The sequence below is a fragment of the Nannospalax galili genome, unplaced genomic scaffold (genome assembly GCF_000622305.1).
Source record: "Nannospalax galili isolate Female #2095 unplaced genomic scaffold, S.galili_v1.0 scaffold46, whole genome shotgun sequence".
Classification (NCBI taxonomy): Eukaryota; Metazoa; Chordata; class Mammalia; order Rodentia; family Spalacidae; genus Nannospalax; species Nannospalax galili.
The window spans coordinates 3,073,353-3,091,282 of record NW_008355790.1 but is presented as its reverse complement, the minus strand read 5'-3'; the positions used below and the strand labels follow the sequence as shown (position 1 = coordinate 3,091,282).

At 39.3% G+C, this 17,930-nt stretch overlaps 1 protein-coding gene across 29 annotated transcripts in view; it reads left to right on the top strand.

Moving 5' to 3' along the window:
• LOC103750489 (sorbin and SH3 domain-containing protein 2) overlaps nt 1-17,930 on the top strand; it is a 217,381-nt gene that overhangs the window by 139,395 nt on the left and 60,056 nt on the right. For 20 of the 29 annotated variants that reach the window (XM_029556344.1, XM_029556354.1, XM_029556353.1 and 17 more), the window contains 4 exons: nt 5,613-5,751; nt 9,173-9,345; nt 16,221-16,287; nt 16,973-17,017. In XM_029556344.1, the coding sequence (XP_029412204.1) occupies nt 5,613-5,751; nt 9,173-9,345; nt 16,221-16,287; nt 16,973-17,017 (424 nt within the window). Of the gene's footprint in view, nt 1-3,919; nt 3,998-5,612; nt 5,752-9,172; nt 9,346-9,977; nt 10,094-16,220; nt 16,288-16,972; nt 17,018-17,930 lie in introns of those variants that run through there. The other 9 variants (XM_029556362.1, XM_029556359.1, XM_029556351.1 and 6 more) reach the window with 5 other exon arrangements.

The window sequence follows — 17,930 nt, the reverse complement described above, 5'->3', positions numbered from 1 at the left end:
CACTCCAAAGAGTGAGCTCCTATTACAAATATTTAAGTCAAGGTAACTAATATTTCTATTAGTTAAATCTAAAAATCTAGAAACTTGAAAGCCAGAAACAATAAAAAAATTTTCACATTAAAGATGAAAACACTTAAACAACATCATTCAGTTTATTGAGTAAAACTAGAACAAAATATGTCTTTTAATCCCTCATTAGATTTTTTTTAATTTTGTTAGGTTAAAGGCATACTTTGGAGTGTCTATGAACCCCTGGAATTAATGTAGAACTTTATGTGTATAAGAATTTGTGCATTTTTCTAGAAACCAATAGCTTTTGGCATTTCTAAGTGGTCTGTGAACCAAAGGGACCCTTTAAAATAGCAAATTTTTAAATACTTGATTGAAAGTAAGGGAAAAATATGACTTTAATAAGGGCCAATTGCCTGCATGACATCAGCTATTGTAAAAATTATGGTTGGCCAACAACAGCAACTGGTGCCATTTAAATCTTTACTAGACAGTTTCTAGAAGTTTATACAGTTCTATACTGTACTTGTATCCCATAATATTTCTAGCCATCTTACAACTGGCACCAATTCAAACATTCCACAGAAAGAGAGACAGAGAGAGAGAGACAGAGAGAGAGGAGGAGGAGGGATGAGAGGGGAAGAGGAGAAGGAGGGGGAGGGGGAGGAGAGGGAGGGAGGGAAGGAAGGAAGGAAGGAAGGAAGGAAGGAAGGAAGGAAGGAAGGGAAAACTGTTGGTGCTCATCTTTTCTCTCCCTGCTACATTGAGTCCCTCCCTGTGTTCAGCCTCTTGAATTATATGCAGCTTTGGAGGTCTTAAACCTTTCATCTCTTCAGTTTCTTTCTCCTTTCCCTAAGATTCAGTGCTAACAGAAGCCTAACTTGGGTGCATTCTAACGACTGCCAGTGGCTGTGTCTCATTTTCACTTATTTTGGCACATCAGTAACTCCACTGGCACGGCTAACACATTTGAAAATTCCTATAGTATTTTGTCATGAAGCCATAGATTCAATGAGTAGAAAGTAAAGAAAGCCCCTTTCCACATAGTTGTTTTGAGTTTGATCATTATTTAATCTCTAAGTCAGGTGTAAATAAAAAAAGCAAATGGCTTTCTATCTGGGGGATATGTTTGGTACCAGGGAAGCAATAGGAAGAGCGGGTCTCTGAAACTTTTCTTGTGAGAGTCAAACTAATTCTTCCAACCACCAGACAACTTGATACCATTTCATTATTAGCAGGACAAAATAAATAAATAAATAAATAAATAAATAAATAAATAAATAAATAAATAACTTGTAAGGGAGAAATTCCATTCTCCCAGTGCTTCCTCACTCCTACCCAAACTTGCACTGCAGTGTTGTGTGAACACTAGCCTTATCTCAAAATGCACTGACTGGATTTATGTGCTCCATGCTCCCAAGCTTTTCCCATACTGTGCGGTTGACACCTAATCCACCTGAGCATATTGCTTTAAAGTGCTTGCAAATAATACTGATGCTTTTTGCCTTTTCTGCCACATTGCAAAACAGAGCTGTTCTTATTAACTGGATAATTTATATCTCTTCTTATTTTTTCTCAAGCTGAGCTTGGAAATCAGTACTTAAATGCTTCACAGACACACAGACAAAGCACACCAGAAGCCTCTTCTTCATGCCCTTCTTCTGTGATTCCTCCCCACCAGCCCACTCTCTCACCAGGCAGTGACTCCAGCCCAGCATCGCTCTCTGATGATCTGGGGTCTTCCTGCCTGCCTTCGACCCACGGCTTCTCAGGTTGTTTACATAAACATCCTCTCCTAGATCTCAACAGCCTATGTACAGCCATGCCACAGGCTTTCTCAGGACAGACTCCTCCCTTGGCAAGCACTCCTCCCGATCTGAGAGTGAGTCCTCCACAGCCATTCTGGCTGAACTGCAGCTGGGTAACTGACACCACTGACTGCTCTGAGACACCTTCCCCCACCTGGGGTCAGAGATCTGCAGTGACAGATGGTACCCACCTTAGCAACCCCTGCTGCCACTCATGTAATTATCTTCCTTCCTTTGCCGCCACCATTTTTTTTTAAAGGACTACTATTTGTTTGCCATCTGGTTTTGCAGCTGAGCATTTTTATTTGCATAGGTGTTGATTAGTAAACTGACTATGCCATCTGGCAGGGAAATCCATTGCAGTCATCCTCATTAAGCCCATGTTGTACTAAAACTTTTACTGATACTCTCTTTTTGCACTTTGGAGTTACATATGGTAGTAACTCTAAAGTGTTCTGCTTATGATTTACCATGCTTCTGTAACTAACAAGTAGTACAGTGATTTACTTCAATAAGACATTGTCTCAGAAGTGTCAGTAAGTATACAGCATAATACAGCTATGATTAAATTATAAAGTCCAAAATGTTTCAAAAATTGTAACCCATTATTAATACCTGGAATATAGCAGTTTCCTCTAAGACTCACATCGGTGCATCCTGTGTTAATAGGATTCTTTCTCCCGTAAGTGATTCTGACTTCATGACACCAATTCTTGTCACTATTCTTTTTTTAATATTTTTTATTATTTTTATTTTATGTGTATGAGTGTATTGCCTGCATGTATGTGAGTGCATCTGTGTTGTGCAATGCCACGGAGGTCAGAAGAGGGCTTCAGATTCCCCTGGAACTGGAGTTAAGGCCAGTTTGTAGTCTCCATGTGGGTGCTGGGAATCAAACCCAGGTCCTCTGCAAGAGCAGTCAGTGCTCTTAACCACTGAGCCATCTCTCCGGGCCCTTTCCTCACTATTCTTTTAATAACAGCCACCTCTGATGAACTCTTTTGTCATATAGGAGTGAATAATATAAATAATTTTGATGTAGCTTGGGTTTTAAAGTTTTTTTTCTTGAGGCATTCTAGAATACATGTTTTTATTTTATATGCCAAGAATTTACCTTTTGTTTATATAATATTTATTTCAACACATATATCATTAAACTACTGTACTTTCAGTAATCATTAATCAATGGTTAATAAATGGCTAAAATGTTTCAAATTTTGATTGTGCAGGTTCTCAATCACTTATAAATGTAGTGACTTCCATTGAAAAACACATAATTTGGGGCAAAAAAATGGAGATTGTTTTCTAAAATTATTATAACAAATTCTCAAATGTGCTGTCATAGAGAAAATGTATTTGTGCTACATAGTTTCTGTACACTGTCAGATTCATAAATCTTCAACTTCAGAGAAGGAGCCTTGTCAACTACAGAAATAAAAAAAATATCATTTAGTTTTATTTTTGGATGATTTAGTGTGCATCCAATGGCTAGGTATAAAGCTTTTTCTGGAAATAACCCCACCAAATCCCCTGCCCCTTGCCACAGGGGATCAGCCACTGGTACCTAGTAGTAAGCAGGTGTGACTCCCTTCTGTGCTCTACTGTGTTTTAAATGTTTCTTACCTTTTAGCGACTTTAAGGAATTTATCAGAGCCTTCAAGAACAACAACAACAACAACAAAAATGAAACAGTGAAGGAACATCAGTTTCTGTACCAGCGTTTTAAATTTTCCATTTTTAAGACTCATTTAGATCCTTGGTCATGCACAAGGTCTTGTGTACACCATCAGAGGTACCTGTAACTGAAACTAATTCCAGTTACCAGCTTCCTGAACATAGATTCTCCTTAAGATCCTTATCTCAATAATTAACTCTCTGTGTGACAAAGTAGTTTTCTAAAATGTTAGCAGTAATTTTTAGTTAGTAAAATTTTGATTGGCTTAACATGATAAAAGAGTAAATCTACTTTCGGTGTTTATTTTTTAATCTTTATTTGCTGCTGTAGAAACTCTCAAAATAAGATTCTCAGTCAGTTTCTTAAGTTTAGTAACACCCAACCTGTGTGTTGTTAATCCAAATATCCAAATTCTAAAATTTTTCAGATTTGGAAACTTTTTGAACACTGACATGATATTATAAGTTAAACCTGATTTCCTGTGACAAGTTGCAATAAAAAACAAATAAGCAAACAAACTCAAGTGTACTGAAATAAAATCATTTGGGGGCTCTATGTATAAAATACATATGAAACATAAATTAATTTCATGCTTAGCCTTGGGTTCCATCCCCAAGATATTTATAAGTATCCTAAGTTCAAAAACATATGAAGCCTGAAATACTTCTGGTCCTAACCATTTTATGAACGGGATACTCAATCTCTAGTAGTAACCTGATAGTTTTTAATAAAAATGACTCTCCTGCCTTTGAGATTCATGATCATAACAGGTTTTAACAATAAAATTAAGATTATACTTTCAAATAATCATCAAAGATGATTTTTGACAAAGAAGCAAAAAATATTTGTAGATCATTCAGCAGAGATGCATGGAGACTCTGAAGTATTGATTGCTCCTGGGGCTCACAGTTGTTGGTGAGGGGACCTTCTATGCTAGAGTAGAAGGCACTCAACCTATGGTTGGTTATAATAGAATAATTTTTCTAATAACCTGAAAAGTATTTAATACATATAATCTTTATCATCAAATGCTTACTGACTTTAGGACATACATGGTATAGCTATCAAGTAAATTAGATTTTTTCTAGATCATTTGAAAATATACCTATCCTAAATTGAAGTTATAGAAATATACAGTCGCTCGTCTGCCTGCATTTCACACCTGTATAATGCAAGTGTATCTGTTTTAAAATAAGTAGAAAAAGTTCACAATTTATGAGTCTTTCTGCCTATGCATGTGTGTGTTTGTGTGCACTTAGCTGTAATGTGATTTTAACTAAATATTCTTACTAATGTTTCATCTCATTTGCATGCATTTTTCAACCTCCATAATGCTCAGTGGTGGTGTGCTGTGCAAAGATAATCCTGAACTCAACTTCCATGAACTGAGCTGATTCAATTCAGTTGCAATAGGTATCTACTGAATATGTAGACTATGCTGCATGTTATAAAAAATACAAATGAAGCAGATGCAGAATTATCCTTAACAAGAAACTTGAGATACCATTAGAGATAGAAAATACTCAACTATAAAACAAATAGCTCAAGAGATGTTGAAATAGAAGACAGTGTTGCAACATGTCTGCAATGTTTTACCAGGTATGGATACTGGAATAGTCACTTCTTATAAATCCAAACACTTGTGTTCCTGAGTTAGTCACCTTGTTTTGGAAACACTGGTTCGTTAGGGTGTGTGTGAACAAGCCCTCCCTTCCATTCACTTCAAATCTTGCATGCAGAGCAATAGAATTTGAGAGAATTTTTACTACTTAAGCCCAAACTGTGAGAGCACCTTTGCCCTCCACATTTCTAGCAGTGACTTCTGTTGATAGCATCAGCACCTCTGTTGGCAGAGTGGTGTGCCCACTGACCAGCTGCTCTCATTTTTCCTAACCACCTCTTGTACCTTCTGCTATGTAAGAAAGTGATTTTCAGAGATAAACGAATGACATGCAAAATACTGAAAACATGTATTTCACCCTCTGACATCAGTTTTCAGAACAAATAAAAACCTGGCAGTTGATTACTATCATGTGATTGGAAATCTTTTGTTGTCACTTAAAGGAGTGATGTTTATAGGGAACCATGTGCTATAACAGGATCCTTTGCACTTTTCTCAGAGCCAGATCACAGTGAACGGCAACTCTGGTGGGGCTGTGAGTCCAATGAGTTACTATCAAAGGCCATTTTCCCCTTCAGCATACTCTCTTCCAGCTTCACTCAACTCCAGCATTATCATGCAGCATGGCAGATCCCTTGGTAAGTAATTTGATCACAATGATTTCCATGATGACTTTAATACAACTACAAAGGGCAAGAGAACAATACAAGGCATCAAAATGATGTGGGAGTGATCTACATTTCTCTTTCTGGTGACCTTGACTCAAAGAGGAGTTGGAACCGAGGATTCAACTTTGGAAAAAATAGGTCCTTCCTATTCAGAGATGATGACTCCTTCTATAGCTGAGCCTAGAGAAGGCTAGTTGATATTTGAGTGATGTGGTGAAGAGGAAAGAGAGAAGAGTTAAGGTGACCCAGAGAACATTAATGCAGTTCTGTCCCATTGAAGCAGCTTGTTGCTGTGTGAAAGAACTTTCATTCTTTGGCTGTATCTAAAAAAGAATTATTTGACCATCAAAACAGTGTAACAAAAGGAGAGGCTCCTTGAAAAGTGGTAGAGCCGTGAAATCCTGGCCCACACAGTCCTAAACTATTCAAAGTAGGGTTTGAAGGTTATTTGTCAGGACTGGGGTAGTGGAAAGGAAACAAGAGATGCTTAAGATCTCCCTTAAGTGAGGATTCCACAACTCAAAGAAATAATTCTCAACCCTTTGGCAATTAAGAATTAGACAAAAGATATAATGATGAACATATGAAAATTCATTAAAAAAATTGTTTGGTCTTTTTGAGACAGGGTTTCCCTGTAGCCCCAGCTGTCCTGGAACTCACTATGTAGACCAGGCTGGCCTTGAATTCACAGAGATCCGCCTTCCTCTGCCTCTCGAGTCCTGGGATTAAAGGTGTCACCCGGCTAAAATTTTAAGCATATAGTTTTGTGTATCTCATGAACTCTTTAGAGCCTTCTGGAAAAGTGTTGTGCTACTTTAGAAAGATAGAAATATTCTAATGTAGCAAAATAAATTAGCATAGTTTAAAAATAATAGAATAAGTATTTCTCAGTTTCTAAAAATTCAGTTTAACAACTCCAAATATTTTTATGAAAAAACTTACCAAATTGAGCCATTGTATGAATTCAGCTTGAAAAATTTCCATAATGTTTAGAAACTAGTGAGTTTCCAAGGAAACCAAAAGCAGAAAGGAGACTAAGGAGAGTGTGACCACACACACTTCTCAGAAAAAAAGGACTAAGGTGTCCTCAGGCTACCACAGATCAGCAACAGAGAGAAAAGGCTAGAACATAGAATTGTGCCGTTTCTTGGTTGGCAGCAGATCCCTTTCACCTTCCCAATGACAACTCTGCATTAAAAGACTATGATGCCATGTTTACTAATGAACTGTGTGACAAACTCCAACAAACATACTCATGGTAGAATTCAGCCCTGGTGGTCAACAAAACTGCTCTAAGACTTTAGATGCAGTCATGGCACTTATTAGAGAAAAGTCTCAATTTTGTGCCTTCTCTAACGCTCCTGGAAACCATCTGTGATCTTACAATGATCTCCTTTCAGCAGGTAAGGGAGAAAAACTGGGGCCAAATTTTTCTCTTTGACAGTCTATGGTTTGGCATTATAACAAGATTCCACTATCTTAGGATTTTTATAATCCCAAGATTTTGTGATTTTGCATTATCACATACAAAAAATGAGACTTCATAAATTATTTTAACCATAACATTTCCCCAGATAATTATTATCTAAGTGTGGCTTTTTGTCCCTTTGCCTGTCTTAGTGAATGCAGGCTTTTTCCACTCTATCAAAAACTATGTAATACCTCAGGTATAGATAGGCTTTGGTTTTAGACCAGATCAGTGAGTAGATTTTACACCTAAACTATATAACATAGAAAGAAATTCCCTGTATAAACTTTGAATAAAATCCAATTGACCAAGGCAGCGACAGGATTAGAATTTACAAGTCTACTCTGCCCTAGATGAACTTTACATTTAGTTGAAGTCAAAAGCTTGCAAAGTTAGCAATCCAGGGCCCATATAAGAGAGTAATAAAAAGGGCTAGCTTTCATCATATCAACTGTGGGTTTACAGCATTTTGTGAATCATGTGTGAAGACAGACTTGATACTCTTAGTCTAGGGCTGTACACACACATTGGCTGCTAGCAAAAATCCTGGAATTATGGTTATCCAATCAAGCCCTTTGAGAAAATTAATATAAAGTCAGTACAGGTGAAATAACACATTGTGTCTTCATTTCAAATAGCTTGGAAAGATGATCTTTTAAATATTTTACTTATTATTTTTATTTTATGTGTATGAGTATAGTATTGCCTGCCTGTGTGTAAGGGCACATGTGTTGTGCAATGCCCATGGAGGTCAGAGGAGGGTGTCGGATTCCCCTGGAGTTACAGACAGTTGTTAGCCACCATGTGGGTGCTGGGAATTGAGCCCAGGTCCTCTGCAAGAGCAGTCAGTCCTCTTAACCTCTGAGCCATCTCTCCATCCCCAAGATGATGTTTTTATAACCACTGGTACATAAAGCAGTTTCATTCTATCCTCATCCAGTCTTCTCAAAAACACCTTTAAATGCTTTTCTGCTGGAAATTAAATTGAAAATAGCTATAATCACAGTGATAGGAATTATGATGTTATGCTTGCTGTCATCATAGAGGCAGCGTAGAGAGATGTTAACTCTCAATACCATGTGAAAACCAGTCAAATTTCTTTAAATGTTTACTTATGTTTTACAAAAATTGTTCATGAGAAATGCATTAATATATGATTTATAAATATGTGTTATATTATATTTGATACAAATAAGAATAATAAATCATATGTGTATATGTATAACACAAACACACCTGAATACAATCAATAAATCCTATCTTGAAATATAAAAACCTTTCAGCCGCCACATAAACTGGCTTTCTAAGGGACAGCCCTGCAGAAGTAGGTCATATATAGCCTAAAAAAGTGTCACTCTTGGACACAAAATTTTGAAAATACAATCAGGAAGTCATGTTACTACTTTACTGCACAAATGGAGATAATGTTGATTCTGAAAACTATATTTTAAACGCAAAATAAATGGAATATGTAGTGTACATGTATGCTCTTTGGTACTTCTGAAAGTATAATAGAAGTTAGTACAATATTGATCTGCTACTCAATAAGCGCCTCAGATATAAGCTGAATGTGAGCAAAGGCCTAGTGATGGAAATAAGGAACTTTTTTCTAAGTTTTATTTATTTTTAATAAAATGTGTATGTGCATGTGAGTGGGTGTATAGACATGAGTGCAGGTACCTGCAGAGGCCAGAAGAGGGTGTCAGATGCCTGCCAGAGTTATATGTAGTTCTTATCCATGGAATTATACATGGTTTCTGGGACTCAAACCTGGGTCCTCTGCAAGAGGACTTAGGGCTCTTAACCACTCTCCAGCCCCCAGAAATATGAATTCTATTAGAGTTGGCATCAGTGTACAGATGCACCATTAATTTATGAGTCTGTGCATTCAACATGTTCCATGTCAACATATTTTCTGCACAGATTCCACAGAGACATATTCCCAGCATGCTCAGTCTCTGGATGGCACTATGGGCAGCTCAATCCCACTGTATAGATCCTCAGAGGAGGAGAAGAGGGTGACAGTCATCAAAGCCCCGCATTACCCTGGGATTGGGCCTGTGGATGAATCTGGAATCCCCACAGCCATTAGAACCGTAAGTCATGCCAGCATGTGTGTCTGTCTGGGTCTGTGCAAGCAGTTCACAAAGGATGGATTGTGCATAGCTCTGTGCATTCCTAGGGTCTTATATAATGAGGGTTGCCCTCTGAGCCATCTGAGCTCCCTGAATGTCAGCCTGTGTGGCAGAGACAGGATTGTTGAGTGAAGACAACTACACAATCCATTTTCCATTTGAATTCAAAATCTTAAAATTTGTGATTTTTGTCAAATAACACTTTGTGTTAACTTGTTATCAAGGAGAGGTAGAACCCAGAGGGAAAAGAGAAGGGGAAAAGTTTAATTCCTTCGCAGCATCAAATTCCCAAGTGTAACTGCAAAAAAAATCAGTGATTTGTTTCTTGCAATGGATGTGTGTTAACACCAGGAGATTGAGAGCTGTGAATTGGGACTTGGAAGGTGAGAGGACTGGGGTGAAGGGACTTACTATCAGGGCAGGGGGAAAGTGTCTGAAGAAAAGGAAGGTTTTTTTTTTTTATGTCCCTCTTAGCTGAGCCCGCAGAGAACTCTCTCGGGATAAGTGAAAGTGTTGAGATTTTTTTTCAGTCTTTAAACTCTGCCAAAGCATTGCTCAGTGCTTCGGGGCAGCCCCTTCTGGCAAAGCTCAGTAGCAGCAGTGCCTAAGTGGGCAGCTGTGTGCTGACCATATCCACTGGAGGAGACGGTCCGTGGTAGCTGAGGAGGAAGACTGGGCAGCCAGGATGAGAGCCACAACATCTTTGCAGGTGAAATTGCGGGGTGGTGTGAGGAGGGAGCTCAGCTGCATATACTTTGCCTGAGTACCCACATAAAGGGCTGGGGTGTTGCCAAGAGCAGCTTCCCTGGAATGCAAACAGCCAGAGATAATAAGGGACAGAGGAAAAGGAGGAGAAGGACATCAGGACAGAAGCAGTGCTGAGCCTGGAAACGTTAAGAAGAATGAAAGGTGAAGCCTAGAGTTTCCTTCTCTTTAGGAGTTTGCATTTATCATATGAGGCTTTCACATTTTGTATACAAAGACAAGAGCTAAAAATTGATTATTCTCAGCATCTGTATTATAGTTGAAACCAAAAGAGTAAATCAATATAGTATGTGCTGGGGATTTAGACTTATTAGACTGTGAGAATGTTGAATGCAACTAATTCAAAGCCCTAAAACTCTGTGTTGGAATAATGACAGTCATATTTAGTGACAGAAAAATGTCAAGGCTTGTGAGTAATATGGTCCGTTTTATGACAGTGGCGTGGTTGTGGAGACAGTGTTTTGATATTGGTTTCCCTTTCAGAATTTCTGACTCAAAATGACTAAATTTGACCCCCCCTCATAATCTAGGGATAATGAGTCAGGCAGGAATGATGCAGTGGATTTTGCCTATTAACCCTTGAGGCTCATGTACACACAAACCAAGAAATCTTCACTTTCTGTGCAGTGACAGATCCTGTCCAAAAAAATTCTATCTGAAATCTCTGGGTGTATTTTTAACTTAATAAATGATACAAAAAATGGACATGTTAATGTGATCCATTCTTTTTACTCTATAGATATAATTTTTATTGGTAAATCTTTGCTTTGTTAGTTTTTAAAAGAAAGTCCTGAGATGTTAGAGATGGTTCATAAAACGCAAGTTAAAATTTTTAGATTATCCACTGCCAAATTAAAAGCATGCTTAGATAAGCAACCACATATGCTAAGCATGTGATATTGATTTCCCTTATATGAAATTGGAAATAAATTCCTTATAAGGAACCCTGATTTTTATGTGCAACTGTGTTCTTACTCAGACCTTTAAAACCTTACAAAGGCAATGGGATCCAGGAGGCTCACATTTACTATTTTGTAGCCTTATAGATCATAGCCCCAAGTATAGCTCTGTGTTTATAAATGTTGAGTCAGACCTCTGGGCCACAGCAGGCCAAGAATCTCCAAGGTTATTTTCTTTCCTTGTTCATGTAGAAAGTAAAAACTATCAGACCCAAGTTGCCCCAGCTTCCTGTTCAGTGTATACCAAAGGCAGCCTGTCCCAGTGAACCATGTCAGGGCATCCTCTCAGATAAAAAGCATAGCCATAGCAACAGATATTGAAAAGTAGTCCAGAAACTACAGAAAGCAAGGAATGGGGGAAAGCCAGTGCTTTTCAGTTCTTGGAAGGAAGGGAGGCAGCTCTTGAAGACTGCCTGTCTCCTGTGACTTGGATGTCTATGTCAGCCTTTTACTGCCATTCTTAAAAACAGCAACAAAAATCTCTAGGGCTCAGAGCCCATGAGACTGTGTAACAAACCCAGCTAGTTAAGTGACATGCAAGATTCCTTTCTTCTAAATCGAATATAAATATAACTCTTATTTGGCCAGACCATATTTAGAGCTAGCAAAGGGCAAAAGTGGAATAAGATTATTATATTCTGATAGGTAGAAAATATGTCGGATTTCCTTTCAGAAATCTTAGCATGTGAAATCAATATTGAGCCCTGATGTTTCATAAACTATAGGAATATGAAAACTGAAGCCTACTGAGACAAGGCCATAGACAGCAGTCACACGATGAAGTCCTAGGAGTTATAGTCCATGCTAAATGATTTTGTAGGATACAATTGAAAGTAAATTTCTTGAAGTATGGACTTCTGATTTCATAATCTCAATGTCACACATTGTAAGTTCCAGGGTGGCACTGATGAAAGGGACTTGAATGCTCACAGCACTTCTGTTAGAAAGGAACATTGAGCTTTCACATCCCTGATTTACCAGCTTCAGGTGCTCTTTGCCAGCTGACTGGGCATTTCCTGGCATCTCCGTGCTCGCCATATAAAGCTAGCAGATGGCATAACAGTGAGATCCTGCCTGATAGAGCCCTCCAGCAAGTGCAGACAACAGCCCTGTCTGTCATGATGCATTGCCATATACAGCAATGTAACTTACTCAGCCTTCCTTGTCTCCATTTGTTGGGTCTAGGTAGAGTGAAAAACCTTTTTGTATACAGTTGTGTCATATTTTACTGTTGTTGTTGTTCTAATATTGTAAAAGAAAGTAGGCTTAATGAAAGAGAACCCTGTCTTTTAGGAAATTAAATATTCCTTCAAGATATGTTCAAGTACTTCATGTGTGTGTCCATGCACATATGTGTGCCATTGCATGTGTACACATGTGGGTGTACAGAGAGATGCTGGAGGTCTAAATCGGGTGTCTTCTTCACCTGTTCTTCAGCTTGTTTTGTGAGACGGGCTCTCTCACTGAACCTGAAGTCTCCACCTCCCCCGTGCTGGGATTGTAGTCGCCAGTACCATGCCTGGCTTTTTACATGAGTGCTGGAGTTCTGAACTCAGGTCCCCATGCTTACACAGCAAGCACTTTACTCACTGGTCATCTCCTCAGACCCCATATTCAGGTATTTTGTTTGAACCAGAAATCAATAGATTTCCCCTTCTTTGCTGGATTCCCCAACTAACTCCCATCACTTGACCATATATTCAGTCAATAACCCCCCCAAGCTTCCATTCATAGGAGTAGTTGACAATACATATGTGATTCCATGACAGAGTCAATGTTAATCTATATTTGTAGTAACTGCCAGAATCCTCTGTTCTATTTCAGAAGTCAAAATAAATTTAACTATAGCATAGCATGGGCAATCTCCAGTTGAAAAATACAGTGACCACATATACAAAGAAAAATATGAATATAAAATATAAGTAAATTTTGGATTTCGCAAGTTCAAGAATATTTTGTAGAAGTCCTAACAATGTTTAAAACAAGAGAATGGTCTTAAAAGATCTGTCGCTTCTAGTTAACTACACAGAGTGGTCAAGCTCCTTGCCTAAATAGCTTTGAAAAGATTGGAAAAAAGATCTTGCTGAGCAAATTGTTGCATTACAATTATAAATGTGGATGTAGCTTTCATGAACTAAAAGGCAGAGTTATATCCAGCAAACTATGTTCATTCAGTATTTCATTCCAGAGATATTTCCATTTCCCTCCTGCTTCTGTTGAGATTTGTTATATTTTAAGGACTATTCTAGACCCATTAGTACACATTATTTCATTCAGTTTCCATCATAATGCTATGATGTAGACATTATTATTTCATTTAGACAGGAGAAAACCAGGCTTCAAAGGTTACCTAGGGCTGGGGAGATGGTTGGTTCCATGGCTAAAATCCTTGCTGTATCAGCATGAGCACCTCAGGTTGGATCCTCAGTACTTACGTAAAGAGCTCTGAGCATACGCATCTGAAAACTGAGCACTGGCAGAAAGGGAGACAGGAAGATTGCTGGGAGAACTGGACCAAAACCAGCAAGATCTAGGTTCAGTGAGAGACCCTGATTCAAGAGAATAAGGCAGAGTGACAGAGGAGGACACCCGACACTTTTCTCTGGCTCCTACATGCACACACGGGCACATGCACCTATACATACATGGATACCTTACACAGAGAGGGAAAAAAAGAAAAGAGAAAGGTTACATAACCTGCCCAAATTCATATTTCTATAATGTACCGACTAGTAACTAAAGCACCAAGATTTGAATCTGGCACGTGATTAAACGTTAGTTTCATATTTCCGCTACAGCCTGCTGTCCTCTCAAATCCGAACACTGGCAGGCATAAGGAACTTCTACTATCACAGAATTTACAGTTTAGCAAGGCAAAACTTAGCAAGGCTTTCTAATATCTCATTAATGACATTTTGAAAGCATATCTACATTTTTAGATCTGCTCTACGGCTTTGCACTGTCTGCCTCACTCAGTATTTTAGTGAAAGACTAATGAATGCTAATTTTCTCTTTATTGAAGCTGATCAGAATATCTCTTGAGTAAAAAGTATTCCCCAGTTAATTTTTAATGCCGTGACAAGAATATTCAATATTAAGTTCTTAAGAATAATGAAAAGGGCTGGGGAAATGGCCATCAGTAAAATGCTTGCTGTGCAAGCAAGAGGACCTGTGTTCCATTCCCAGTAACCACATAAAAAGCCAGGCATGGTGGGACACCCTGTGATGGCTGGATGCTGAAATCAGGAGAAATTATGGAGCTCTCTGGCCAGCTAGCCTAGCCTAATCAGTAAGGCACAGGTCCCAGTGAAAGACTCTGTCAAAAAGAAGGTCATCACTGAAGGGGTACTCCAATTTCCTCACCCTGCGTCCCTCTTCAGCATGGAAGAAGCCAGAGCAATCTGCATCCTAATTCCCTATTGGCAATTTGGGTAACCCCTTCAGAGGATGGCATGATAAGAATAGGAGGTAGGAACTGGCTAGGCAGTTAGGGTAAAAGGACCCCAAAGAAAAGTAGCCAGTTTCTTGGCTAAAAGTCAAAATGTCCTTGGGACTGTTAGCAACATACTCCAAAGGCCAAAAATGTCAAAAGTATTTGGGAGCTTGTATCTAATCCTTAAAAGATTTTAGGGTTACCTCTTGGGGGGGGAATGTTAGGGTACCCAAAAGCCCCATAAAAATAAATAAATGAAGCCAAGGATATAAGCAGAGAATGTCAGGAGGCACCTCTCTCCATTTTCTGTGGCTGTCAGGAAGTCACAGGATCTATATTTGAGTGTGGACATTCCAGCGCAGTCATAAATGGAGGGTGCCCATACCTCTGTAAATAAATCTCCACTCTATGCTTTGTTTAAAAGAAAGAAAGAAAGAAAGAAAGAAAGAAAGAAAGAAAGAAAGAAAGAAAGAAAGAAAGAAAGAAAGAAAAAATGATGGGGAGATATGGGGGTGTTGGAAGGGAGAGAGTGAGCATGGATTTGATCAAAACACCTTATATGCGTGTATGAAATCCTCAATAAAGTTTTTGTAAAAGTTAAAAAAAAGAGGGTCACTTGTGAGAAACAACACTTGATGCTAACCTCTGTCCTACACACACACACACACACACACACACACACACACACACACACGCGAATGGTAAGCTGTGCTATAAGCACATACCTGTATTCCTAGCACTTAAGAGTCTGAGGCAGGAGAATCATGAGTTCAAGGCCAGTTTAGATGACATAGGGAAGCCCTGCTTTAGACACATTAACTTAATAATTTTCACCAAAAGGAGATAAGCAATTTATTGCAACAATAACTTTCATCAGAGAATTTTATGTAACTATATGGTTGTCCACAGCTGCTATTCAGCATGGGGCACAGCTGATTTGAACACACAAAACCACAACACAGAATGTTCCGATTCAATCTAAACTCAAATGTGGGATACTATATTTACAAACTGCACACATATCTAGATAAATTGCTGAAACCATCATCAAGTCATAGTAGAGGGGGAAGATGTTTATCACCAGATGGAAATCTGCTATAAAGATCAAATACAAAGAATGCGAACATTACCTGGTGATGCTGACTTGAAACTGTAAGATCTCAGATTTGGGGTTCAGGAGGGACACTAACATGGATTGTCCTTTTGAGTAAGAGATTTATTAGAAGAGGTGTAGCACCATAGACCGATATCAGTATAGTGGGGTTCTGAAGAATGTTTAGGTCCACAAGGCTAAGCTAAGTACCCTTTTAAAGCTTTTGGATAGAAGGGCAAAGTCCCAGGCCATGCAATTGATGAGTAGCCCCGTCCTACAAGTTTACAGTCAGGTCATCTGAGATTCCTGGGTAGCAAGGGAAGGGGAAAATACCTGGCCCTTTAATTAAAGTGTATCTCTCATATGAGATGTGCTACCTGTAACCACTGATTGTCTAGCATGTTTGGTAAACTTCCTTTGGGGAAATGAGGGCTATAGACTACCAGATGGTCCGCAGTACGGTGCCTGCCATTTCTTTTCTAGCAGCTATGAGGGGGAGAATGGCAAGGGGCTACCTCAGGCGAGCATGCCTCTGCCCCACACCTAACAGCAAAGTTTTGTGATTCTTGGATATTCTCTTTTACAGACAGTTGACCGGCCAAAGGACTGGTACAAGACAATGTTTAAACAAATTCACATGGTACACAAGCCAGGTACGTATGTTGCTCTGTTTTATCATCAAGACCTTATAGGTTGAAGGATTTATGCTCAACTTATAGATTTTCCCCACATAAAAGTGTCAAGACCCCGGTAAACTTGACGTCCCCTTTTTCTCAGTGTTTCTCTCGTTCTTTAAAAGCCTACCTCTAAAGCACAGATCTGTGCCTCTGCCTTGGCCCTCGGTCTCCACGAAGCCTCCTAGGAGGTGTCGTTGGACATTACAAGATATCCTAGTTTCATCCCTCTGTCCATCACTGTCACATCTACCCTGGGCTATTGCCCACATCTAGGCTCACTGCTCTGCCTGTCCATCCTTGTCTGATCCTCACCGGGACAGTGAATGGAGGGAGATCTTCCTGGGCCTACTCAGGGCAGTTGACAAGAGAATATCAGAACACCAACTAAAGGAAAAATCAGAACCAGAAGACACAGCTACTTGGGGAAGTGAGGACAAGAAAACAGTTTTGCATGTATGACCAGGGTAGCAAGGTATATGCCTTGCAGATAAGGAGGTCACACTGCAGAGGTCCAGAAAAATGCAGTGTTTGGAAATCCAAAGTGGTGCTGTGAGCTAGAATACATTGCCTTGCTATGTATCCCTGTCTGTCTCTGACTTTCTTCTCTCCTGTTGACAAGGCAATGGACTCTGTATTACTCTATTTATGTTTCATTTTCTAGATGATGACACAGACATGTATAATACTCCTTACACATACAACGCAGGTAGGATGGGATTCCTTGCTTGCACTGATGGCTCACACTGCACAATGCTGGGGAGAGCTCCCATCTTTTGTCTTTTCACACCCACCACATGTTGTCAGTCCCTGTGATTGGGAGGATGCTTAACTTCTCTTCTCAGAGCATGCCTGACTCAAGATCGATCCTTTCTCCTGGAAATGAGAACTGATCCTGTTCTGTCCCACTCATTCTTCCTGTCAGTTTCAGGAATGTTTAACCAGAATGTGAAGGGCAATGTGAAAGAACAGGCTGTGACCTAGATTACAAAATAAAGATCTTTTTATCAGCAGAGTGTTTATAATTGCATAATATCTTTCAGATATTCTCTCCAAAAAACAAGTCAAGTGCTTTACGACCTTGTCCAGGCCTTTGCTCCAAATGGAACCATTCATTGAAAGATTTTTAAAACACTCTCTTGGCTGGTCCACTTTTCTAACTCAGAGTTGCTAATGTTCATAATAGAAAAACTTCAGTTCTTGGCATTCCCACTTGGTTTAGCTGTGCTGGTTTCTTTTGAAATGGTCTTCAAGCTAACATGAAGGACCCCTAAAAATGTTCCTTCCATCACTTTTCCTAAATGTTGAATCATGGGATTTCACCCAGCCCAGCCATAGGCCCAGGATCGTACCCTCACTTAGGGACTTCTAGTCACCCTGACAGAAATCTCCCTGAGACTCTCCCCTCCTAACACCTGCTGACCAGCAACCAGACCCTTAAACGGTAAGGGATCTTGCTACTCACCTCCAAAGACAAATAAGGAAAAACTGGTCATAACAAACAGCAAGCTGCAGAGCAATGGCACTGGGCTCTGGGTCTCCAAATTATACCAGAAAGTCATTAAAATGCTCCCCTACAATTTTAATCCTGATCCTGGGGTAGTCAAACTCACCTTCTTGAT